Genomic DNA, 27,340 nt, shown 5'->3' with positions numbered 1-27,340 from the left:
CCAGATCTTGATTTCTAGTACCATTTGCCAATAAAAGGACAAGGCCTCCTTAGAAAAATGGCATTCTAGGGTTATGGCAAGAAATCTATAAGATGAGCCTGGAGCATGCTGTATTGTCAGAAAGTAAGGAAGTGGTCAAATACAAACAACATCCCACAATGATAGGAGTGTGTCAAAGAGACACAGGTGCCAAAGGAAAGAGCTCCCAATGGTCAAAGCCAGAACAATTTGAGCAATACAATAAAGTAGTATTGGATTACAACTCAAAGTATAAAATAAATATTCATGAGTCCACAGATATATTAGTCCAATATAAATGAGTGAATAAGTACAGGAAATGAGACAAATCTCCTGTGCAGAAGAATTTCAAATAATTTATACAGATACTCTACCCTCAAGAAAATGAAGCATAATTCCTACTCCTTAACTGTGGAGTACATGTTGTAACATCCTTCCAAAGAGTACAGTAATGGAAAAGTGCAGTGCGGAAAAGAGTAACTTTAAAGTGAAGAAACTGGGAATTTCCTGGTGGGCCAGTGGTTAGAGGACTCCATGCTTCCACTGCAGGATCCCTGGTCGGAGAACTAAGATCCCACAAACCATGTGGTGTGGCCAAAAACAAAACAAAAATAAAGTGAAGAAACCTGGCAAACAGTACCTCAGCCAGGTGATTACAGTCAACATCAACAGTGATAAGTCATGTGGATAGTATATACCCTTTTTTGGCTTCCCTGATAGCTCAGTTGGTAAAAAAATCCGCTTGCAATGCAGGACACCCCGGTTCGATTCCTGGGTCGGGATGATCCACTGGAGAAGGGATAGGCTACTCACTCCAGTATTCTTGGGCTTCCCTTGTGGCTCAGCTGGTAAAGAATCTGCCTGCAATGCAGGAGACCTGGGTTCAATCCCTGGGTTGGGAAGATCACCTGGAAAAGGAAAGGCTACCCACTCCAGTATTCTGGCCTGGAGAATTTCATGGACTGTATAGTCCAAGGGGTCGCAGAGAGTCAGACACAACTGAGTGACTTGCATTTTCACTTTGACATGATTTAATGAAAAGGGTAATTTACCTCTGTAGTCTCCCCGCCCCCCCAAAACCAAAAGCCCCAGTCTAAACATGAGAAAGTACACTGACAAATCCCAACTAGGAGAACAGTATACAAACTGCCTGATCAGTACTCCTCAAAATGGTCAAGGTCATCAAAAATACTGGCAAGTCTAAGAAACTGTCACAGGCAAGAAGAATCTAAAGAGACAGATGACAAAATGTAATGTGGTGTCCTAGACAGGATGCTGGAATACAAAAAGGATATTAGGTAAAACCTAAGGAAATCCAAATAAGTATGGATTTACTGAGTAATAATGTATCAGTATTGGTTTATTAGCTGTAATTAATGTACCACATAAATATAAGATGTTAAGAATACAGTAAACTAGGTGTCGGATATATGGGAACTCTCTATTATCTTTGTGATATAAATCTAACACTACTCTAGAATTAAAAGTTTTTTAAAAAAAAGAAAAAAAAAGTCCATTTGTGGACTTGCCTGTTGGTGCGGTGGATAAGAATCCACCTACCAATGCAGGGAACATGGGTTCGATCCCTTGTTCAGGAAGAGCCCACATAATATGGAGCAAAGAAACCTGAACTACTGAAGCTGAAGCTCCAATACTTTGGTCACCTGATGCAAAGAGCTGACACATTAGAAAAGACCCTGATGCAAGGAAAGATTGAGGGAGAAAGTGGAGAAGGGGACGACAGAGAATGAGATGGTTGTATGGCATCACTGACTCAATGGAAATGAGTTTGAGCAAGCTCTGGGAGACGGTGAAGGACAGGGAAGCCTGGGAGCAGAGAGGAGGTGGAGAGGAGGAAGAGAAGGCTGGACAGGATCAATTCACTCTCCCTAGGAGAACACAGGGAGCAATTTCCAGGCTGGGAACAACAGGGAGGGAACATGTTTCCACCCATCAATAGCATTTGGATTAAAGATTTACTGAGCATGGCCCCGCCCATCAGAACAAGACCCAGTTTTCCCCATAGTCAGTCTCTCTCATCAGGAAGATTCCATAAGCCTCTTATCCTTATCCCTCAGAGCAGAAGTGAAAGTGATGTTGCTCAGTCATGTCCACCATGACCCATCCATCTTGGGTGGCCCTACATAGCATGGCTCATAGTTTCATTGACTTAGTCAAGGCTGTGATCCATGTGATCAGTTTGATGAAAGTGAAATCGCTCAGTCATGTCCGACTCTTTGCGACCCCATGGACTGTAGCCTACCAGACTCCTCCGTCCATGGAATTCTCCAGGCAAGAATACTGGAGTGGGTTGCCATTTCCTTCTCCAGGGGATCTTCCCAACCCAGGGATTGAACCTGGGTCTCCCACATTGCAGGCAGACACTTTACCCTCTGAGCCACCAGGGAAGTATCCCTCAGAGGGAAGACAGAATGAAAACCACAATCACAGAAAACTAATCAAACTGATCACATGGACAACAGCCTTGTCTAACTCAATGAAACTATGAGCCAGGCCGTGTAGGGCCACCCAAGACGGACAGGTCATGGCGGAGAGTTCTGACAAAACATGGTCCACTGGAGAAGGGAATGGCAAAGCACTTCAGTATTCTTGCCTTGAGAACCCCATGAACAGCATGAAAAGGCAAAAAGATAGGGCACTGAAAGATGAACTCCCCAGGCTGGTAGGTGTCCAATATGCTATGGAGAAGAGTGGAGAAATAACTCCAGAAAGAATGAAGAGACAGAGTCAAAGCAGAAACAACACCCAGTCATGGATGTGACTCGTGATGGAAGTAAAGTCTGATGGTGTAAAGAACAATACTGCATAGGAATCTGGAATGTCAGGTCCATGAATCAAGGTAAGCTGGAATTGGTCAAACAAGAGATGGCAAGAGTGAACATTGACATTTTAGGAAACAGTGAACTAAAATGGACTGGAATGGGTGAATTTAACTCAGATGACCATTGTATCTACTACTGTGGGCAAGAATCCCTTAGGGAAGTGGAGTAGCCCTCACAGTCAACAAAGGAGTCTGAAATGCAGTACTTGGGTGCAATCTCAAAAACAAAAGAATGATCTCTGTTAGTTTCCAAGGCAAACCATTCAATATCAGAGTAATCCAAGTCTATGCCCCAACCAGTAATGCTGAAGAAGCTGAAGTTAAATGGTTGTATCAAGAACTACAAGACCTTCTAGAACTAACACCCAAAAAAGATGTCCTTTTATCATAGGGGACTAGAATGCAAAAGTAGGAAGTCAAGAGATACCTGGCTGCTGCTGCTGCTAAGTTGCTTCAGTCGTGTCCAACTCTGTGGACCCCACAGACGGCAGCCCACCACGCTCCCCTGTCCCTGGGATTCTCCAGGCAAGAACACTGGAGTGGGTTGCCATTTCCTTCTCCAATGCATGAAAGTGAAAAGTGAAAGTGAAGTCGCTCAGTCGTGTCCGACTCTTTGTGACCCCATGGACTGCAGCCCACCAGGCTCCTCCGTCTGTGGGATTTTCCAGGCAAGAGTACTGGAGTGGGGTGCCATTGCCTTCTCCCAGAGATACCTGGAGTAACAGGCAAATTTGGCCTTGGAGTACAGAACAAAGCATGGCAAAGGATAACAGAATTTTGCCAAGAGAAAGCACTGGTCATAGCAAACACACTCTTCCAACAACACAAGAGAAGACTCTACACATAGACATTGCCAGATGGCCAATACCGAAATCAGATTAATTATATTCTTTGTAGCCGAAGATGGAGAAGCTCTATACAGTCAACAAAAACAAGACCGGGAGCTAACTGTGGCTCCAATCATGAGTTCCTTATTGCAAAATTCAGACTTAAATTGAAGAAAGTAGGGAAAACCACTAGACCATTCAGGTATGACCTAAATCAAATCCCTTATGATTATACAGTGGAAATGATAAATAGATTCAAGGGATTAGATCTGATAAGAGTGCCTGAAGAACTATGAATGGAGGTTCAAGACATTGTACAGGAGACAGGGATCAAGACCATCCCCCCAAAAAAGAGATGTAAAAAGGCAAAATGGTTGTCTGAGGAGGCCTTACAAATAGCTGTGAAAAGGAGAGAAGCGAAAGGCAAAGGAAAAGAGGAAAGATATAACCATTTGAATGCAGACTTCCAAAGAATAGCAAGGAGAGATAAGAAAGACTTCCTCCATGATCACTGCAAAGAAACAGAGGAAAACAATAGAATGGGAAACACTAGAGATCTCTTCAAGAAAATTAGAGATACCAAGGGAACATTTCATGCAAAGATGGGCACAATAAAGGACAGAAATGGTATGAACCAAACAGAAGTAGAAGATATTAAGAAGAGGTAGCAAGAATACACAGAAGAGCTATACAAAAAGGATCTTAATGACCCAGATAACCACAATGGTGTGATCACTCACCTAAAGCCAGACATCCTGGAATGTGAAGTCAAGTGGGCCTTAGGAACCATCACTACAAACAAAGCTAGTGGAGGTGATGGAATTCCAGTTGAGCTATTTCAAATCCTGAAAGATGATGCTGTGAAAGTGCTGCACTCAATATGCCAGGAAATTTGGAAAACTCAGCAGTGGCCACAGGATTGGAAAAGATGAGTTTTCATTCCAATCCCACAGAAAGGCAATGCCAAAGAATGCTCAAACTACCACACAATGGCATTCATCTCACATGCTAGCAAAGTAATGCTCCAAATTCTCCAAAGTGAGGCTTCAACAGTACATGAACCGTGAACTTTCAAATGTTCAAGCTGGATTTAGAAAAGGCAGAGGAACCAGAGATCAAATTGCCAACATCCGCTGGATCACTGAAAAAGCAATACAGCTCCAGAAAAACATCTATGTCTGCTTTATTGACTGCACCAAAGCCTTTGACTGTGTGGATCACAACAAACTGTGGAACATTCTTCAAGAGATGGGAATACCAGACCACCTTACCTGCCTCCTGAGAAATCTGTATGCAGGTCAAGAAGCAATTAGAACTGGACATGGAAACACAGAGTGGTTCCAAATTGGGAAAGGAGTACGTCAAGGCTATATACTGTCACGCTGTTTATTTAACTTATATGCAGAGTCCATCATGCAAAATGCCAGGCTGGATGAAGCACAAGTTGGAATCAAGATTGCTGGGAGAAATATCAATAACCTCAGATATGCATATGACACCACCCTTACAGCAGAAAGTGAAGAAGAACTAAAGAGCCTCTTGATGAAAGTGAAAGAGGAGAGTGAAAAAGATGGCTTAAAACTCAACATTCAGAAAACTATGATCATGGCATCTGGTCGCACTCTTCAAGGCAAATAGATGGGTAAACAATGGAAACAGTGAGAGAGGTGTTTTTTTTTTTTTTGCCCCAAAATCACTGCAGATGGTAACTGCAGCCATGAAATTAAAGATCTTACTCTTGGAAGAAAAGCTATGACCAACCTAGACTGCATATTAAAAAGCAGAGACATCAATTTGCCAACAAAGGTCCATCTAGTCAAAACTATGGTTTTTCCAGCAGTCATGTATGGATGTGAGAGTTGGACTATAAAGAAAGCTGAGCACTGAAGAATTGATACTTTTGAACTGTGGTGTTGGAGAAGACTCTTGAGAGTCCCTTGGGCTGCAAGGAGATCCAACCAGTCCATCCTAAAGGAAATCAGTCCTGAATAATCTTTGGAACAACTGATGCTGAAGCTGAAACTCCAGTACTTTGGCCATCTGATGTGAAGAACTGACTCATTGGAAAAGACCCTGATGCTGGGAAAGACTGAAGGCAGGAGGAAAAGAGGACAACAGAGGATGAGATGGTTGGATGGCATAACCAACTCGATGGACACAAGTTTCAGCAAGCTCCGGGAGCTGGTGATGGACAGGGAGGCCTGGCGTGCTGCAGTCCATTGCATCACAGAGTCAGGCATGACTGAGCGACTGAACTCTGGGAAGCCTGGCTTGCTTGCAGTCCATGGGGTTGCAAAGAGTCGGGGCATGACTGAGTGACTGAACCACAACTACTGAAGCCTGTGCACTCTAGGGCCCACGAGCTGCAACTACAGAGCCCGTGTGCCACAACTACTGAAGCCGTCATGCCTAGAGCCTGTGCTCCACATCAAGAGAAGCCAGAGCAATGAAAACCCTGCACACCTCAACAAAGAGTAGACCCCACTGGCTGCAACCAGAGAAAGCCTGTATATAACAAGGAAGACCCAGTGTAGCTAAAAAAATATTTTAAATGGTGACTGTCTGCCTAGAGTTCTTACCACCAGTCCAAGACTCATACTTCTGGGTTCTTTCTACCCATCCTCTGAAACATCCACAGTTGTCAACCTTCTGCCTGAACCACAACTGGAGTTTACAGTATTTGTTGGACAGCACCGTTTCCTGGCTGGGTCAAACCCCTGCTGTCAGCCAGATTACCTTCCCAGTCCCTGCTGCTGCAAAGTCGCTTCAGTCGTGTCCGACTCTGTGCGACCCCATAGACGGCAATCCACCAGGCTCCCCCGTCTCTGGGATTCTCCAGGCAAGAACACTGGAGTGGGTTGCCATTTCCTTCTCCAATGCATGAAAGTGAAAAGTGAAAGTGAAGTCGCTCAGTCGTGTCCGACTCTTCACGACCCCATGGACTGCAGCCTACCAGGCTCCTTCGTCCATGGGATTTTCCAGGCAAGAGTACTGGAGTGGGTTGCCATTGCCTTCTCCATCCCAGTCCCTGGAACACCCTAATTAGCAGATCTAATACTGTATCTCAGTTCTTCCCCTCCACCCTGTCTGCTCCAATAATAAAGTTAGACCTAGGACGGTATTCTTTCCCTATAATGGAACTGGGGGAAAAATGAAACCTGCTTTTTATAGCACTGCTCTGGATATCTTGTTATTTACAAGACTACAACACTTTCTGTAATAGTTTGGTTTAGCCACTTAAACTCCAATCCTGGGCTTGGAAGGAAAACATGTCATTTTTACTCCTGCTGCAATCATGTGTCCATCTATAACACATTGTATCCCTAATGATCTGGAGAACTCAGCTAATAGTTTAAGGGCTCAAATATTTTTTCCAAAATTGCTCCCCTATTCTCCTTGGGCCTGGCTAGGGAGAAGCCAGGACTGCTTGGGAGCCAAGAGGACAAGAGAAGAGTAACCAATTCAGCAGAAAGAACATCCTCTCAAGCAGGACAACAAGGAGAAAAAGAGGGCTAGAGTGTGGGGGGAGAGTGTCAGTTTTTATTTTCATTTACCAATTTAATAATTTTCAAAAGATATTTACATATGAAGCTCTAATATGTTAAAGAACTAGTCAGATGCAAAACCATCAACCCAAAAGAGATTTTAATTTCATAGCAAGGGATAATAAAACCCTTTACATTTTAATGATTACACCCCAAATTACATGCTTAGAATATGGTTCCCTTTAAGGAATGTTTTGAAGGACACATAGACTGTATACAAACAACTGCTGGAGAAAGACACAACCATTAGACACAGCCTCTATCTGCAAAGCTACCCTTTCCTTGGCGGAACTGCCCAGCTGCTAATTCCCTGGATCCTAAACCCACCTGAATATCTTTGCCTTAAAGTAGACACTTAAAACCATTTCTTCCCCAAAGCACTTTCTGTTTCCCCAGATGCAAAAACCTGCCTCAACCACAGCCAACTAACATCTCAACAATCCCATCCCATCTTCCATCCTTCCATTGCTTGCCTGATCCCTGAAGAAGCATTTCCCACAAAGGGAATGCCAGGCTTAGATACTGCAGTGTTTTCCTACTGAGAGAAATCAATTAGCTATGGTTTCTATACCATAACTATACCCCCAAAAGCTAAACCCCACTAAATACAGCAGTGTTTGCAAATCAGCAGCTGAAAAGACACAAGCTTAAACTGCAGAGACAAGCACTAGGTTTTCCTTAATCTGCCCTATGCTGTTCTTCTGGAATGTGACAAGATAAGGAACTAAATGCAAAGACCCTCACCCAATAAAACTTTATTGGCGTCACATGCAAAGCAACCAGAAGTTGCTCTTTTCTAACCTGACTACCAGCCACAGGGTATAGAAGCCTGGTCTTGCGAATTTCAGTCCATGTGAGTAGAATTATGGCTGTCCTTCCCACAAGAACTCAGTTTCCTATACCCTATAATGGAAAAAAAATCTAAGAAAGAATATATATACACACACACACATATATATATGAATCATGTTGCTGTGATTTGCTATTTAATAACACAACATTGTAATCAACTATACTTCAATAAAAAAATTTTAAAAAAAGAACTCAGGGACTTCCCTGGTGATTCAGTGGTTAAGAGTCCACCTGCCAATGCAAGGGACATGGGTTCAATCCCTGATCTGGGAAAATCCCACATGCCACGGAGCAACTGAGCCCATGGGCCACAACTACTGAAGCCCATGCACCTAGAGCCCGAGCTCTGCAACAAGAGAAGCCACTGCAATGAGAAGCCCGCACACCACAACAACGAGTAGCTCTCTGGTCACCACAAGAGAAAGCCCTCACACAGCAATGAAGACCCAGCGTAGCCAAAAAAAAAAAAAAAAAAAGAAATCAGTTCCCCTATCCTGATCCAGCCCCCTGATAAGGAGCTCCTTGACACATCTCTGTATCTACAGTCCCCTTGTCAAGATGCATGTGGATACATCATATACAATTTGTTTATGATTCTTTTGTGTAAGTCTTTTGATTCTCAATCAGAATCAATAAGTCATGTGTGGCTGGCATAAAAATTGCAGATGACCTGAACACCAGTACTGGAAACTGGTCCATCAAAGCCTGGATCATAGAATTAGCCTGGGAAGATGGCTGCCTTTTGGCCTTACTTCCAGGGTGATCATTTTAATCAAAGTGGAAAATAATTTATCATAATGTTAGGTAGGAAGTTAAGCATGAGCAACAAGGGGTGGCCTAGCTGAAAAGGATGCAAGCTGATCTCTAAACCCCATCCCAGGCACACCCAGAAGAGCTCAAAGATATGCTACAAAAATAAAGACTTTTCCAACTACTGCACATGTGCCCTAGGCACACAGAAGATATAAACTAACCACAGGGGCTTCCTCAAGTAACCTTAGGCAGCTAGGAGCCCATTCATAAATATTTACACATATATACATCTGATGCTAACAGACTGAATTATGGTAAGACATGCACAACAAAGCCTAGTGTTATGTAACTTGCAACTGTCAATCGGCCTTGAGCATTTGCCTATTTCCATTGCCTTTCTTGATTGGTGGTGGGTACAAGCCCTATTTTGCACAGGACACAACCAAAAGGAGACGTGAAGTATAAAAGGGGGGCAGCCATGAGAGAGCATTACAATGTTTATACAGGTGTAAGCATTTCCTCTCTTGTGTTGTTGGAAGAGGGTGTTTGCTATGACCAGTGCGTTCTCTTGGCAAAACTCTAATAGCCTTTGCCCTGCTTCATTCCGTACTCCAAGGCCAAATTTGCCTGTTACTCCAGGTGTTTCTTGACTTCCTACTTTCACATTCCAATCCCCTGTAATGAAAAGGACATCTTTTTTTGGGTGTTAGTTCTAAAAGGTTTTATAGATCTTCATAGAACCGTTCAACTTCAGCTTCTTCAGCGTTACTGGTTGGGGCATAGGCTTGGATTACTGTGATATTGAATGGTTTGCCTTGGAAATGAACAGAGATCATTCTGTTGTTTTTGAGATTGCATCCAAGTACTGCATTTCAGACTCTTGTTGACCATGATGGCTACTCCATTTCTTCTAAGGGATTCCTGCCCACAGTAGTAGATATAATGGTCATCTGAGTTAAATTCACCCATTCCAGTCCATTTTAGTTCGCTGATTCCTAGAATGTCGACGTTCACTCTTGCCATCTCCTGTTTGACCACTTCCAATTTGCCTTGATTCATGGACTTCACATTCCAGGTTCCTATGCAATATTGCTCTTTACAGCAAAGGACCTTGCTTCTATCACCAGTCACATCCACAACTGGGTATTGTTTTTGCTTTGGCTCCATCCCTTCATTCTTTCTGGAATTATTTCTCCACTTATCTCCAGTAGCTTATTGGGCACCTACTGACCTGGGGAGTTCCTTTTTCAGTATCCTATCATTGTGCCTTTTCATACTGTTCATGGGGTTCTCAAGGCAAGAATACTGAAGTGGTTTGCCATTCCCTTCTCCAGTGGACCACATTCTGTCAGACACAAGAGAAGACTCTACACATGGACATCACCAGATGGTCAACACCGAAATCAGATTGATTATATTCTTTGCAGCCAAAGATGGAGAAGCTCTATACAGTCAGCAAAAACAAGACAGTGGCTCAGATCATGAACTCCTTATTGCCAAATTCAGATTTAAATTGAAGAAAGTAGGGAAACCCACTAGACCATTCAGGTATGACCTAAATCAAATCCCTTATGATTATACAGTGGAAGTGAGAAATAGATTTAAGGGACTAGATCTGATAGACAGAGTGCCTGATGAACTATGAACAGAGGTTCATGACATTGTACAGGAGACAGGGATCAAGACCATCCCCATGGAAAAGAAATGCAAAAAGGCAAAATGGCTGTCTGAGGAGGCCTTACAAATAGCTGTGAAAAGAAGAGAAGCAAAAAGCAAAGGAGAAAAGGAAAGATATTCCCATTTGAATGTAGAGTTACAAAAAATAGCAAGGAGAGAAAAGAAAGCTTTCCTCAGTGATCAATGCAAAGAAATAGAAGAAAACAACAGAATGGGAAAGACTAGAGATCTCTACAAGAAAATTAGAGATACCAAGGGAACATTTTATGCAAAGATGGGTTTGATAAAGGACAGAAATGGTAATGGACCAAACAGAAGCAAAAGATATTAAGAAGAGGTGGCAAGAATACACAGAAGAACTGTAAAAAAAAAGATCTTCACGACCCAGATAATCACGATGGTGTGATCACTCACCTAGAGTCAGACATCCTGGAATGTGAAGTCAAGTGGGCCTTAGAAAGCATCACTATGAACAAAGCTAGTGGAGGTGATGGAATCCCAGTTGAGTTATTTCAAATCCTGAAAGATGATGCTGTGAAAGTGCTGCACTCAATATGCCAGGAAATGTGGAAAACTCAGCAGTGGCCACAGGACTGGAAGAGGTCAGTTTTCATTCCAATCACAAAGATGGGCAATGCCAAAGAATGCTCAAACTACCGCACAATTGCACTCATCTCACACGCTAGTAAAGTAATGCTCAAAATTCTCCAAGCCAGGCTTCAGCAAAACGTGAACCGTGAACTTCCAGATGTTCAAGCTGGTTTTAGAAAAGGCAAAGGAACCAGAGATCAAATTGCCAACATCTGCTGGATCATCGAAAAAGCAAGAGAGTTCCAGAAAAACATCTATTTCTGCTTTATTGACTATGCCAAAGCCTTTGACTATGTGGATCATAATAAAGTGTGGAAAATTCTGAAAGAGATGGGAATACCAGACCATCTGACCTGCCTCTTGAGAAACCTGTATGCAGGTCAGGAAGCAACAGTTAGAACTGGACATGGAACAACAGACTGGTTCCAAATAGGAAAAAGAGTACATCAAGGCTGTATATTGTCACCCTGTTTATTTAACTTATATGCAGAGTACATCATGAGAAATGCTGGGCTGGAAGAAGCACAAGCTGGAATCAAGATTGCCGGAAGAAATATCAATAACCTCAGATATGCAGATGACACCAACCTTATGGCAGAAAGTGAAGAGGAACTAAAAAGCCTCTTGATGAAAGTGAAAAGAGGAGAGTGAAAAAGTTGGCTTAAAGCTCAACATTCAGAAAACTAAGATCATGGCATCTGGTCCCATCACTTCATGGGAAATAGATGGGAAAACAGTGGAAACAGTGTCAGACTTTTTTTGGGCTCCAAAATCACTGTCGATGGTGATTGCAGCCATGAAATTAAAAGACGCTTACTCCTTGGAAGGAAAGTTATGACCAACCTAGATAGCATATTAAAAAGCGGAGACATTACTTTGCCAACAAAGGTCCGTCTAGTCAAGGCTATGGTTTTTCCAGTGGTCACGTATGGATGTGAGAGTTGGACTATAAAGCTGAGTGCCGAAAAATTGATGCTTTTGAACTGTGGTGTTGGAGAAGACTCTTGAGAGTCCCTTGGACTGCAAGGAGATCCAACCAGTCCATCCTAAAGGAAATCAGTCCTGAATATTCAGTGGAAGGACTGATGTTGAAACTGAAACTCAATACTTTAGCCACCTCATGCGAAGAGTTGACTCACTGGAAAAGACCCTGATGCTGGGAATGATTGGGGGCAGGAGGAGAAGGGGACGACAGAGAATGAGATGGCTGGATGGCATCACCGACTCAATGGACATGAGTTTGAGTAAACTCCGGGAGTTCTTGATGGACAGGGAGGCCTGGCATGCTGCGATTCATGGGGTCGCAAAGAGTTGGACACGACTGAGCGACTGAACTGAACTGAAGCATTTCTTGGTATGTAAATTTTACTTCAAAAGAAAAAAAACCTTAAAATATTGAAATCTAGTTAATGGTATAGGACTTCCCTGGTGGTTCAATGGCTAAGAATCCACCTGCCAAGGCAGTAGACAGGGGTTCAATCCCCAGTTCAGAAAGATTCCACATGCTGCCGGGCAACTAAGTCCATGCACCACAACTACTGAGCCCTCGTTCCCTAGAGTCCATGCTTCGCAACAGGAGAAGCCACCACAATGAGAAGCCATACATTACAAATAGAGAGTAGCCCCTCCCTGCAACTAGAGAAAGACTGAGCCCAGCAACAAAGACCCAGAGCAGTCAAAAATAATACATAAATTTTTAAAAATAAAAATAGTTAATTGTATTATGCTGAAGTAGGAGGAAATATCCTGATGTCTACAACTTACTTTGAAATGCATCCAAAAAATAAGATGAATTGGTATAATAGGTATGTGATAAAACAAGTATAGTGAAATATTAATAATAGAATCTAGGTGGTGGGTCAAAAAAAAAGGAGGGGGCCACTTTGCTCATAGACTGCTGCCTCTCAGTTCAAAGGCTCACAAAACAGAGACATAATACATGACAATGTGGCTTCTCACCTAAGCACCCTAATGCAGCTGTTTTCACCAAGGGCACCAACAACCTCCATACTGCCAAATCAAATGGCCATTTCGTGGTCTTTCTTGACCTTTGTGCTGCATTTAAAACCACTGACCACCATCTCCTTCATTAAGTTTTACCTTCTCCTCAGGTACAGTGGTATACAACACTTTCTCCTGGATTTCTTCCTACCTCTCTAATCATTCCTTCTCAGCCTGAGTCTTGAATTCCTTCCCCTCTGCCTATCCTCATATAGACGTTGGTATTTCCAAGGATCTTTGTGTTGTCATTGCCCTTCTGACTCTATGTACTTTCTTCCAGATTTTATCCACAGCAGTGGCTTCCTATTGGATCAAATAGTATCCCCCCAAATTTCATGTTGACCTGGAATGTATGAATGACCTTATTTGGGAAAATAGGGTATTGGTAGATGTAATCAAGTTAAGATGCAGTCATCCTGGATTAAGGTGGGTCCTAATCCAACATGACTATTGTCCTTATAAGAGGTATATTTGCACAGAGAGAGGCAGACAAAGTGGAGAATGCCATGTGAAGACAGATGCAGAGAATGGAGTGACACATCTACATGCCAAGGAATTCCAAGGATCATCAGCACCACCAGAAGCTAAAAGAAACACAGAACAGATTCTCTCTCACAGCCTCCAAAAAGAAACTAACCCTGCGGATGCCTTGATTTCAGACTTCTGGCCTCTGGAACTATGAAAGAATAAATTTCTGGATAATTTTTTTTTGTGGTGAAATCTATGTAAAATGAAATTTGCCATTTTAACCATTTTAATTGTACTTCAATAGCATTAATTACATTCATCATGTTGTAAAACTATCACCACTATCTATTTCTAAAACTTTTGCATCATCCCAAGCAGAAACTCTGTCTCCATTCCCCCCTGCTCAGCCCCTAATAACCTCTATTCTACTTTCTGTCTCTATGTGAATTTGCCTATTCTAGGTATCTTATACAAGTGGAATCACACAATATTGGTCCTTTTGTTCCTGGCTTATTTCACTTAGCATAATGTTTTCAAGGTTCATCCATATTGTAACATGTATCACAATTTTACTCATTTTCAAGTCTGAATACTCCATTGCATGGAAACCTATTTTATCCATTTATCTGTCAGTGGACACTTGGACTGTTTCCATCTTTCAGCTCTTATAAATACTGCTGCAATGAACACTGGTATACAAGTATATGTTTGGGTCCCTGTTTTCAGTTCTATTGGGTATACCCCTAAGAGTGGAACTGCTGGGTCACATCAAAATTCTATCTTTAACTTTTTGAGGAACTGCCATTTGTTCAAGAGGATGGGTGTGGGTAGGTGGGAAGTAGAGCAATCTGGAAAGATACAATAATTTGGCTAAGAGAAGGAACAGAACAACTGACCCAGGCCCAGATATCCCCATTTTATAACATAAGGAAAGTAAGACTCAGCATGTCATGGTCAAATGAATTGTCTGAAGTTACCCAGCTAGCAAAGCAAGTGGCAGAGCTAGAATTTTAACTGAAGCCTGAAAAATCCAAAGCCACTGCTCTATCTATCATTCTACCTTGCCTCCATGTTATATTTTTCCCAGGTCTACCATCAAGGTCCAAAGATCTGCTTTCACTCCTCCAACCTTCACCATATTCCAGCAACCCTAAACTACCTTGCCCTGAAGGGGCCATGCTTCCTCTTGCTTCTGAATCTTTACACATAAAACTGTCTGGTATGCCATGTACATCAGCTTCTTCTCCACTGCTTAATTCCCACTAACCTTTAAAAGTCAGTATTTTTTTCTTAAGAAGACTTCTCTGACAACTTCCCCCTTAACACACACACACACACACACACACACACACACACACACAATCTGGATTGGGGACATACCTTCTGTTTTTATATCTATCATATGAAATTTTCCATGTCGTCATATGAAATTGGTGGCTCAGACAGTAAAGAATCCGCCTGCAATGCCCGAGACCTGGGTTCGATCCCTGGGTTGGGAAGGTCCTCTGAAGAAGGGAAAGGCTACCACTCCAGTATTCTTACCTGGAGAATTCCATGGACAGAGGAGCCTGGCAGGCTACAGTCCATGGGGTTGTAAAGAGTCAGACACAACTGAGCGACTCTCTCTCTCTCACACACACACACGATTATAAGGACATGTATGTTTTTCACCACTGCATTCTAAGCAACCAGAAGAGTGAGCTGGTCCACAGGAGGTATTTGGTATATGTTCACCAAAGGCATGCAATGGTGAGATCAGGATACTCAGAAAGTTAAGCAACTTTCAGATACAGTGGGCAGTCTTTTGTCTTTCCAGGAGTTTGCAACTCTCCAAAAACTTCACTAGCAGACTATAATCTGACTGACCATCTAAGACCTGAAGGTTTGAAAACCACTGCCTTCAAGACAGGATATGAAGCAGAATTCAGAGAAAGTCACTGCAACATTAACACAATTAAAATAATTTTTATAAGCAGCCTTATTTAAAAACAGCCTTGTTCTGGTAGCTGAAACCTCAGGCTACTAGAGATCTTAATGGAGGAACTTGAGCTTAGCTATAAGGCCCAGCAGAAGCTTAGATCCTGAGACATAATTGCTTCTGAATTAGCACAGGTTTTTCCAGTAGTCATGTATGCATGTGAGAGTTGGACTATAAAGAAAGCTGAGCCCCGAAGAATTGATGCTTTTGAACTGTGGTGCTGGAGAAGACTCTTGAGAGTCCCTTGGACTGCAAGGAGATCCAATCAGTCCATTCTAAAAGAAATCAGTCCTGAATATTCATTGGAAGGACTGATGATGAAGCTGAAACTCCAATACTTTGGCCACCTCATGCGAAGAGTTGACTCATTGGAAAGACCCTGATGCTGGGAAAGATCGAAGGCGGGAGAAGAAGGGGACAGAAGATGGGATGATTGGATAGCATCACTGACGCGATGGACATGAGTTTGAGTAGGTTCTGGGAGTTGGTGATGGGCAGGGAAGCCTGGCGTGCTGTAGTCCATGGGGTCGCAAGGGGTCAGACACGACTGAGTGACAGAACTGAACTAGCACAGGTAGCACGGAGGCACCAATCCCCAGTAAGCTCTCTCTCAGAATATTCCGCTGTGATAATCACCCAATGTATATGGGTTCTCCACTGGTGAAACTGTAACCACTGTCACTGGAGGATATTTGACCAACCAAAGTAAGCTATGGAACATCCACTTGTTCATCAAATATGTATTAAGCATTTACTGTGCTGTGCTCTGTGCTTAGTGGCTCAGTCGTGTCTGACTCTTTGCAACCCCATGGACTGTAGTCCACCAGGCTCCATGGGATTCTCCAGGCAAGAATACTGGAGTGGGTTGCCAGGTCCTCATCCAGGGGATATTCCCAACCAAGATATCGAACACAGGTCTTCTGCATTGCAGGCGGATTCTTATCACATGTCAAACGTTGTGCTAAACACTGGAGATACAGCTAAGAACATAACAGGTCTCTCTGCCTTCATGCAGCTCATGGTACAGGAGACTGACATTTATCAAAGAATCACATAAATAAGTAGCTACAAACTGTTGTAATGGCTGTGAAGGAAAAGCATAGAGGGCTATTAGAGCATATAAGAGAGGGGCTCAGGGATGAAGAACAGTGGGCCTCAAACCTTACAGAATTCTATTTTAACTGGTCAGGTTTGGTCCTTGCCAAATACACCCAAAGGATAGAGGTCATAAAGCAAAGACCTATAGGGACAAGGCAAGTAACAGAGAGGTGTGAAGCTGCTATATGAAAAGCAACACTGAAGAATATGCCCCCAAGTAAAGGAGGCAAGCTGTAATTCATCTCTGGATGGTAATTCCAACATAGGAATAAGAGCCCAGAGTTCTCAGGGCTTGGCATGGCAGCCCTGCTGCATGTTGGGACCAGGGTCCAGTATGGAAAGCCCATCATCCTGGGACACAGGGTGCAGCTGGAAAGGTGGCCGCCCCCTTACCCATCACACACAAGCTCCTGTGGAAACTGGTGTTAAACCATTCACAGATAAAAATAAATGAAAAAAAAAAATAAACCATTCACAGAGGACCAGCCTCCAAGTCTGGGTTTCATACTCAGCAGAGCAGCTACCTCCCTGCAATCTATTGAAACTCAGCCCTCCAAGGGTTTGTAAAAATAAAACAAACCAAAGGGAAAATGAGAAATGAGTTTTTAAAAAATGTAGTAAACTAAGATTTAAAAATGAAAAATTTATTTTAAAAAAAATAGAAAGAAAAAAAGTTTAAAAATAAAGAGTCCAGAGTTGCCAAGATCTTCTGATGGTTGAAAAACAGTTGGAAATTCTGATTTTTATGTGACTTCTCCTGATTTTCAAATAGTAACTAATGCACACTGTTTAAAACACTGGGTCGGACAAATATAATTTATCTGTGAATGTGGCTCATGCACTGCCAGTTCATGACTCCTGGTTTATCTTAGAAAGAAAAAGTACCATCAACTTTGGCTGTATCCCTTCTCCAAATGCTTTCCCCCACCCCTACCCCAAAATGAGAGCTTAGGGCTCTGAGGATAAGACCCTACACAAGCTTTTCACATTGTCCATATATGTACTCTGTTTCCCCCTATTACCTAAAACAGTTAAGGCTTTCTGTAGTATTTATTATCTGTGTCACTGGCTTGGGAATCTAGACAAGAACTGTGTGGACCAAACCAAATGGACCAAAAGAGATCCAAGGTTCTTAGTGCTCTTTCAGGTCCTCTGAACCATGTCAGAAAGAGAATATAAGGAGGCAAGAAGAGCAAGGCCTGCTTCAAAGGCAGACAGGGATCTGCCACCTTCTTTCTAACTTAAGATCTGAAAATTTTGGTTGAACTGGACAAATACCTTCTACCAGAAAAAACAGGAAGATAGCATCTCTTACATGTTAACAACATGCCATCAGAAAGCAGCTGAATCTGCTCCTAATTACTCCAGAAAAAGCAGCTAATTAATTATGCCAAAACCAAAATTATCTCTTTTTTTGACAGATAGGCTGTGCTTTGGCATCCAGATAGAGTATACCAACTAATGTTCTTCAGCAGGAAAAAGTTTCATTATTCGGGGGAGCATTTGGTGGTTAACATCCTGACTGGCCCTTCGGGATAAAGTCTAACTAAAAATGAAAAATTCTCCAGGAACAATATTAAGTTCTTTTATGGTAGAAAAGAACTTGGTACCTCCAGCCCTCAATCTTTCAGCCCAAGGTTATCTGGTTAACTACGACACTGGAGCGCAAAACTCTGGGGCTTCAAGCAAGCAATTAACCCAGAATTTGAACAAACCTAGGGTTGTTTTGGAAAAAGTCCCGAACCCTCAAGTGTGCCTTCAGTTAACCTTCAGGCCACCTCAGTGTGCAAACAGATAAGACTTTCCATTAAGACAAGAATATAAATCTGAAAACAAACCATGACCTGGGTAGTAGTTACAATGATAATTCATTAAATTGAATATTTACATTTTCTTATATATGTCTTATATTTCAGAACAAAAATGTTAAAAAACTATTATCTTGCCCACCCTAGTGGCCAAAGGATAAGATCACCAGAAGAGGGTGGATGTGAAAGCTTGCTGAACAGACCAAAAAACAAAAAACAAAACCCAAAACAAAACACTATAGCAACCATAATCCCCTACACCTAGTAAATATCTGAAGTATGGGTACTTTAGCTATTCTTGCCTGGGAAATACTATGGACAGGGGAGCCTGGCAGGCTACCGTCCATGGAGTCACAAGAGTCAGACACAACTTAGTGACTAAACAACAACAAAAAATGGGTGCTTTATATTGTTACAGGAAAAAAGAGTCTAGACTCTTCAGTTCTATTCCATTGATCTCTATGTTTATACTTATATATGTATCCTGACTACCATAGCTTTGTAGTTAGTTTTGAAATCAGGTACAATGAGTCCTCCAATTTTGTTATTTTTCAAGATCTGTCCTCTGCTTTTGACAAGTTTGATATGTCTATTATCAAGTAAAGATACAGAGTAAATAGCTGGATACGGAGTCTAGCGTTCAGAATAGGTCAGGACTAAAGACAAAAATGTGAAAATTCACAACATAAAGACAGGATTTAGGGACTTCCCTGGTAGTCCAGTGGTTGGGAGTCCACCTGTCAACGCAGGGGACACAGGTTCAATCCCTGGTCTGGGAAGATCCCACATGCCACAGAGAAACTAAGCCTGTGAGCCACAACTACTGAGCCCACATGCCACAACTACTGAAACGCCCATGCTGTAGAGTCCATGCTCCCCCAACAGAAGAGAACAAGAGAAGTCACCACAATGAGAAGTCCATACAAGGCAATGAAGAGTAGCCCCCATCTGCCACAACTAGAGGAAGCCTGTATGTGGCAATGAAGACCCACTGCACCCCAAAATGAGTTTTTTTAAAAGATAAAATTTAAAACCAAGAACCTGAATAGGATCACCAAAGAAAGGAGTATAATTTTTAAAATGGCATTCCAACATTAACAGAAAGAAGAATTCCAGCTAATTAATACAGAAAGAATGGTGAAATTAGAAAACCACCACTTTAATGAAATAACTGATTTGGATATTGATAATAATGATATTATTGATAATAATGATTAGCAATGGATGAAAGGCTGATGGGGAAGTGGGTATTCATAGGATACTGAAGTATCCCTGACATATTATTTATTCATCACAAGGGGGGAAATGCAACTTTGCAAAGAAGTGATCTGCCTATGACTACCTGAACTCACTGATCAATCATAAAATTACTAAAAGTAGAAAAATCAGACAGTGTATACTTCCTGATATGTTGCAATAAGAAGTACATGACCTCACCTATGAAGAATTCTTGACAAAAATACTGAGCCTTAAATCTTTTTGTTTTGGCTCTAGAATATTTTTTTTTAATTTTTATTGAGATATAATCAACAAACAGCATTGTATTAGTTTCAGGTGTACAACCTAATGACTTGATATTTATATGTACTGTGAAATGATCACCACAATAGGTCTAGTTACCATCTGTCACCATACATAGATTTTTTTGTGATGAGAACTTTTAAGAATTTTTAAGATTTACTCTCTTAGCAACTTTCAAACATGCACTATATATTATATGTATGTGTGTGTGTGTGTGTATATATATATATATATATATATATATATGTAGTTTTCCCTAGTGGCTCAGACAGTAAAGAGTCTACCTGCAATGCAGGGGACCTGGGTTCAACCCCTGGGTCAGGAAGATCCCCTGGAGAAGGGAATGGGAACCCACTCCAGTACTCTTGCCTGGAAAATCCCATGGACGGAGGAGCCTGGCGGACCCCAATCCATGAGGTCACAAAGAGTCAAGACACGACTGAGCAACTAACACACACACAAGGCTTCCCTGACAGCTCAGTTAGTAAAGAATCCACCTGCAATGCAGGAGACCCCAGTTTGATTCCTGGGTCAGGAAGATCCCCTGGAGAAGGGATAGGCTACCCACTCCAGTATTCTTGGGTTCCCTTGTGGCTCAGCTGGTAAAGAATCTGCCTGCAATGTGGGAGACCTGGGTTTGATCCCCTGGAGAAGGGAAAGGCTACCCACTCCAGTCTTCTGGCCTGGAGAATTCCATGGGGTTGCAAAGAGTAGGACACGACTGCGCAACTTTCACTTTCTCATATGTATATCTATATCTATCTATCTATCTATAAAACTATATACTATATACGTGCTTCCCTGGTGGCACTAGTGGTAAAGAACCTGCTTGCCAATGCAGGGACCAAGAAACACAGGTTCAATCCCTGGGTGGGGGAGATCCCCTGGGGAGATCCCAACCCACTTGCCTGGAAATCCCATGGACAGAGGAGCTTGGTGGACTACAGTCCATAGGGTTGCAAAGAGTCAGATACGACTGAAGTGACTTAGCAAGCATGCATGCACTCATATGCTACATATGTGACTATTAACTATAGTCACCACACTGTACATCTCATCTCAAGAATTATTTATTTTATAGCTGGAAATTTGTACCTTTTGACCTCCTTCATTCATTCCAACCATCCCTCAACTTCAGCAACCACCAGTCTGTTTTGTTATCTATGATCTTGATTTTGTTTTTATTTTAGATTCCACATTAACAGTGAGATCATACAATATTTGTCTTTCTCTTTCTGACTTATTTCACTTAGCATAATGCCTCAAGATCCATTAAGGTCCATCTCAAGGCTTTCGCAAATGGCAAGAATTCCCTCTTTTATGGCTGAATGATATCCCTCTGTGTGTATCAAATTTTATTTATCCATTCATTTATCAGTACTTTAAATTCAAATTATAGGGTATAGAAGAACAAGATAATGACACTACAGGAAATCATTAAACTAATCCAAATAATTGGCATAGAAATAAAAGTGGGGAGTGATTGTTCTACATTAAAAGAGGCTTAAGAAAATAATCTAAAAAAGAGTGGATATATGTATATGTATAACTGATTAACTTTTCTGTACACCTGAAACAAACACAACATTGTAAATAAACTATACATCAATACATTTTTTAAAAATATTAAATGTTATCTTAAAAAAAGAGGTTTACAAACTATAACCAAATGGAGCTTGTGGACCTTTTTCAAACCCTGATTCAAACAAACCAATTATTAAAAGATTTAAGACCATTTGGTAAATGCAAATATGGACTGTGTATTAGCTAACATCAAAGAATTAATTTTGTTAGGTGTGATATAGTACAGTAGTTTTGTAAGAATATATTCTTCTTTAGAGACACATACTGAAATATTTAAGGATGAAATACCATGGTGCCTGAGAATTTACTTTAAAGTACATTGGAAGAAAAAGCCACCGAGAATATGAGGTGGACTCAGCAGAATCTAAGCAGCAGCAACCAGTGAAGTAGGAAAAAAGTCAGGAGATTGAGGGGCCCCAGTGGCCAAATGGATCTAGCATTTTGTGGAGAACTGCTCTACTCTGTCAAGTACTACTGGTAGGCAAAGGAAGAGGAGGATTATGAACTGACCATTAGATTTAGCTATATGAAAGTCACTGGTGACCTTGACAAAAGCAATGGGAGTAGAATGAAACAGAAGAAATAGTAGAAATTAAATAGAAATTAAATAGCAGAAGAAAGTGGGTGACACAGAGAAAGAGAACAATGGGTGACAGCAAGAGAGAGTGGACAACATAGAGGACAAGCAAGTGGGTCACAAAAAGAGAGAGTGACACAGTGAGTGACATGGGAGAGAGGGTGGATCATAGATAAATAGAGGTCAGATAACTCTGTCAGTCATCATTTATTGCATCTCAGTTCAAAATGCACCCCTCAATACCTGCTCTATGATGACAGAATTCCTTTAAGCATCTCTCCTCTACAGCCAGCATGATGCTAAGATTTCTCAGTAAAGGATGCCTGAGGCACACTGATGGAGGATGGGGCTCTCCTGAAGTTGCCAGTTGCTGCTGCACAGTGGATGAGCAGAGTGACACACGGCCACTCACCCAGAATACACAGTCCTTCATCAACCCTGAAGTCTCTACCTGGCCTGGCAGTAACCTTCTTGCACCCCTCTCTCCATGGAAACAAGCCACCTCAGTGGCTGCCTGTGTCCTGAGCCCCACCCGTTCTGTGCTCCTACACCATGGGTTTTGGAGTTTGGAATTAGCAGATGCAAGCTATTACATATAGAATGGATAAACAAGGTATATAGCACAGGGAACCATATTCAATATCCTGTGATAAACCATAATGGAAAAGAATATGAAAAAGTATATCTGAAACTATAACAACATGATGTTGTAAATCAACAATACTTGAATTAAAAAAAGTTTTTAAATCCTAAAGAATATATATATGTATAAATCAATCACTTTCCTGTATATCAGAAATTAACACATTGTAAATCGATTATACTTTAATAAAAAATAATCTAAAAAAAAAGAATGGCTAAGATGGTAAATTGTATGTTGTATTTTACAACAATTTTTAAAAACATTTAAATGTTCATTCCCCCATCCTTAGCCACCTGGTGAATGAACATTCCTTTCTCAACACCAAAGTCTCCTCTTGTGAGCCCTTCCCTCAGCCCACCGACCCTTGTAGTTGACCATTCCCTTTTGTAGTACACCTTGTACATTATACCTCTTACACATTTATCAAGCAATATACCAATTGTGGTTTACCTATCTCTTTCCACCACTAGAGTATAAGCAATTTGGGGGCAGGGACAGTGTTTTACTCCTCTGTATCCCCTAGGCCTGGAGCTTGGTAGACTGGAAAGACCCAAGAAAAGCTTTTTTTGTGGGGGAGTATGTTAGAATTAATGTATATGTTTGTATATTAACGCACAACATGCACAAAAATCGTTGAAAAAATAAAAAGGGAAAATATTTTTACTACATATATTGTGAATTTTATATCTTTAATATGTTACTATATTTCAAAATTTTTTTTAACTATTTCCAAACAGAAAGGTGAGTACTCAACCCTGACTGAAAACGATACGTTAAATTATAAAAGCAAAATAGAATAAAGGAAAATATTTAAATTTAGTAAGAACAATACCATAATGTGTCACCACTTTTTACGTATTGAAAGAAAATGGATTTCAAAATAGTAATTTTGGAAAGCTGAAAACCCGAGAAAGCCTGGATCGATTGAAGTTCTGGCTCTTCAATCGAGTTCATTAGGGAGAGTTATTTGACCCGGCATTGGGGGCTCCCCAGGGTTTAGAAATCTGCAGATATTCCCACTCCCTCCTCGGAGGACAAGGGCGCGCGTCTTCTAAGGCTCCACCTCAGCACTTTGGGCCCCTGGAGGAGTCCAAGGGGCCTTCATCCCCACTCCCGGCCAGGGCCGGTGAACCAGACCCGCCCATCGTCCCAGACATACCTCAGGTAACTGGCAGCCTGCTCCGGGCTTAAGGCCCCAGCTTCCGCGAAACCTCGGGACGCCTCCATGACGCCTCAGAAAATTTCCTGTATCTCGGCCGGGGATTGAATTTCCCTCGTTACTGCCCTGCGCATGCGCCATGCGAATGGAGGCGGGGCCAGGCCAACCGTCGACGTCCCGGCGGCCAATCCGCTGTATCACGCTCTGGCGCCACCGCCTGAGCCCCGCCCGTGAAGGTCGCGCGCCTGCGCAAACGCGGGCTGGGGGGCGGGGGGTGTACAGGCGGTCGCCAGCGCAGCGGCGCGGGCTGGATTGCGTCTTTTTGTCTCTTGCATTGCATTTCAATCTAGTCCAGATCATGCTGCGGCAGATTCGTGTGTGTGTGTGTGTGTGTGTGTTTGCGGCAGATTCGTGTGTGTGTGTGTGTGTGTGTGTTTGCAGCAGATTCGTGTGTGTGTGTGAGATATCCTTGTGAGTGGGGTAGACTGTCTCAAAGGATCACAGTCGTTTTATTTTTTTTTCCCTGATCCTTGAATTTATTTACTTTTTTTTTTTTTTTATTAGTTGGAGGCTAATTACTTCACAACATTTCAGTGGATTTTGTCATACATTGACATGAATCAGCCATGGAGTTACATGTATTCCCCATCCCGATCCCCCCTCCCACCTCCCTCTCCACCGGATTCCTCTGGGTCTTCCCAGTGCACCAGGCCCGGAGTACTTGTCTCATGCATCCCACCTGGGCTGGTGATCTAGAACATTACAGCATACTAACACATATATATGGAATTTAGAAAGATGGTAATGATAACCCTATATGCAAAACAGAAAAAGAGACACAGAAGTACAGAACAGACTTTTGAACTCTGTGGGAGAAGGTGAGGGTGGGATGTTTCGAAAGAACAGCATGTATATTATCTATAGTGAAACAGGATCTCAGTCGTTTTAATGGCCCCTAGACAGCTCCTCCATGGCATCCCCAAATATCCTCCTTTCCCTGCTGGGCGATGTGAGCGTGCTTTAAATTCAAACACCCTAGGAGGCATAGACCTCCTTGTAGGGTAAGGCAGTTAGAGAAGGTGAGGTTCAGAAAAAGAACAACCGACACTTTACAGGAACAGATCACCTTTAATGAGGCCAGAAGGGGCAGCCGTCAGATTAGTGAGCTGCTGTGCTTATCCAAGAAAAGAGTAAGTATATATAGGCATGTATGTGGAAAGTTACTGTCTTAAGGAGGCCTGTTCTTCTCCAAGGTTGTTCGGAGTAGTTATCCCTTAAACGGCCGGAGCAAGGAATTTTGGAGATCGACCAGAGGCTGGACCAGTTGGGAGTTGGGTGTAATCAAACTTAATGTCCATTTTTTCCTTCGGGTGAGAGAGTTCTTTATTTTGCATAGAATGGTGGGGAGGACCTGGAGGGGAGTTTTAACTCCAGGCTATTTTGAGCCATGTAACTTTCCTTCACTGGTGATTTAAATTTACCGTGAAGAGGCGTCTTGAAGAGTTAAGCCAAAAGTCTCATTTAAGAAATAAGCAGTGGGACTTCTCTGGTGGTCCAGTGGCTAAGACTGTGCTTCCAATGCAGAGGATTCAGTTTCAAACCCTGGTCAGGGAATAAGATCCCACATGCTGCAATTAAGACCTCATGCAGCCAAATAAATAAATAAATAATTTTAAAAAGAAAAGAAGTAGTGCTGTGGTGTATTGTTGTTGCTGTTCAATCACTAAGTCGTGTCCAACCCTTTGTAACCCCATGGACTGCAGCACCCCAGGCTTCCTTGTCCTTCACCATCCCTTGGAGTTTACTCAAACTCATGTTCACTTAGCCGGTGATGCCATCCAACTATCTCACCCTCTATCGCTCCCTTTTCCTCCTGCTGTCTATCTTTCCCAACATCAGGGTCTTTCCCAATGAGTTGGCTTATCACGTCAGGTGGCCAAAGTATTGTAGCTTCAGCTTCAGCGTCAGTCCTTCCAATGAAGAATATTCAGGGATGGTTTCCTTTGGATTGACTAGTTTGATCTCCTTGCTGTCCAAGGGACTCTCAAGAGTCTTCTCCAACACCACAGTCTGAAAGCATCGATTCTTTACCACTCAGTTTTCTTTCTGGTCCAACTCTCACATCCATACATGACTACTGGAAAATGCATAGCTTTGACTAGACGGACCTTTGTTGGCAATGTCTCTGCTTTTTAATATGCTGTCTAAGTTGGTCATAGCTTTTCTTTCAAGGAGCAAGTATCTTTTAATGTCATGGCTGCAGTCACCATCTGCAGTGATTTTGGAGCCCAAGAAAATAAAATCTGTCACTGTTTCCACGTTTTCCCCATCTATTAACCATGAAGTGATGGGACCAGACGCCATGATCTTAGTTTTTTGAATGTTGAATTTTAAGCCAACTTTTTCACTCTCCTCTTTCACTTTCATCAAGAAGCTTTTTAGTTCCTCTTCACTTTCTGCCATAAGGGTGGTGTCATCTGCATATCTGAGGTTATTGATATTTCTCCCGGCAATCTTGATTCCAGCTTGTGCTTCTTCCAGCCCAGCGTTTCTCATGATGTACTCTGCATATAAGTTAAATAAGCAGGGTGACAATATACAGCCTTGACGTACTCCTTTTCCTATTTGGAACAAGTCTTCTGTTCCATGTCCAGTTCTACCTGTTGCTTCTTGACCTGCATACAGATTTCTCAGGAGGCAGGTCAGATGGTCTGGTATTCCCATCTCTTTCAGAATGTTCCACAGTTGGTTGTGATCCACACAGTCAAAGGCTTTGGTGTAGTCAATAAAGCAAAATAAATTTTTTTTCTGGAACTGTCTTGCTTTTTCAATGATTCAGCGGATGTTGGCAATTTGATCTTTGGTTCCTCTGCCTTTTCTAAATCCAGCTTAAACATCTAGAATATCTACTGTATGTGTAATATGTACTGTGCATATAAGTTAAATAAGCAGGGTGACAATATACAGCCTTGACATACTCCTTTCCCAATTTTGAACCAGTCCATTATTCCATGTCCCATTCTAACTGTTGCTTCTTGACCTGCATACAGGCTTCTCAGGAGGCAGGTAACATGGGTCTTGTATTACCATCTCTTAAAGAATTTCCCACAGTTTGTTGTGATCCACACAGTCAAAGGCTTTAGCATAATCAATGAAGCAGATGTTTTTCTGGAGTTCTCTGGCTTTTTCTATGATCCAACGGATGCTGACAATTTGATCTCTGGTTCCTCTGCCTTTTCTAAATCCAGCTTGAACATCTGGAAGTTCATGGTTCACGTACTGTTGAAGCCTAGCTTAAAGAATTTTGAGCATTACCTTGCTAGCATGTGAAATGAGCACAATTGTACAATAGTTTGAACATTCTTTGACATTGTCTTTCTTTGGGATTGGAATGAAAA

General features: G+C 42.0%; 1 protein-coding gene across 1 annotated transcript in view; it reads right to left on the bottom strand.

Annotated features, from left to right (window-relative positions):
- Positions 1-24,070, bottom strand: part of ERCC6L (ERCC excision repair 6 like, spindle assembly checkpoint helicase) — a 32,354-nt gene extending 8,284 nt beyond the window's left edge. Inside the window, exon 1 of the mRNA XM_043896745.1 lies at positions 23,943-24,070. Within this exon, the coding sequence (XP_043752680.1) occupies positions 23,943-24,010 (68 nt within the window). The 5' untranslated portion in view covers positions 24,011-24,070. The remainder of the gene's footprint in view (positions 1-23,942) is intronic.
- Between the last annotated feature and the right edge of the window lie 3,270 nt (positions 24,071-27,340).

This window comes from Cervus elaphus, chromosome X, assembly GCF_910594005.1.
Source record: "Cervus elaphus chromosome X, mCerEla1.1, whole genome shotgun sequence".
Lineage (NCBI taxonomy): Eukaryota > Metazoa > Chordata > Mammalia > Artiodactyla > Cervidae > Cervus > Cervus elaphus.
This window is presented reverse-complemented; position numbering and strand designations above follow the sequence as displayed.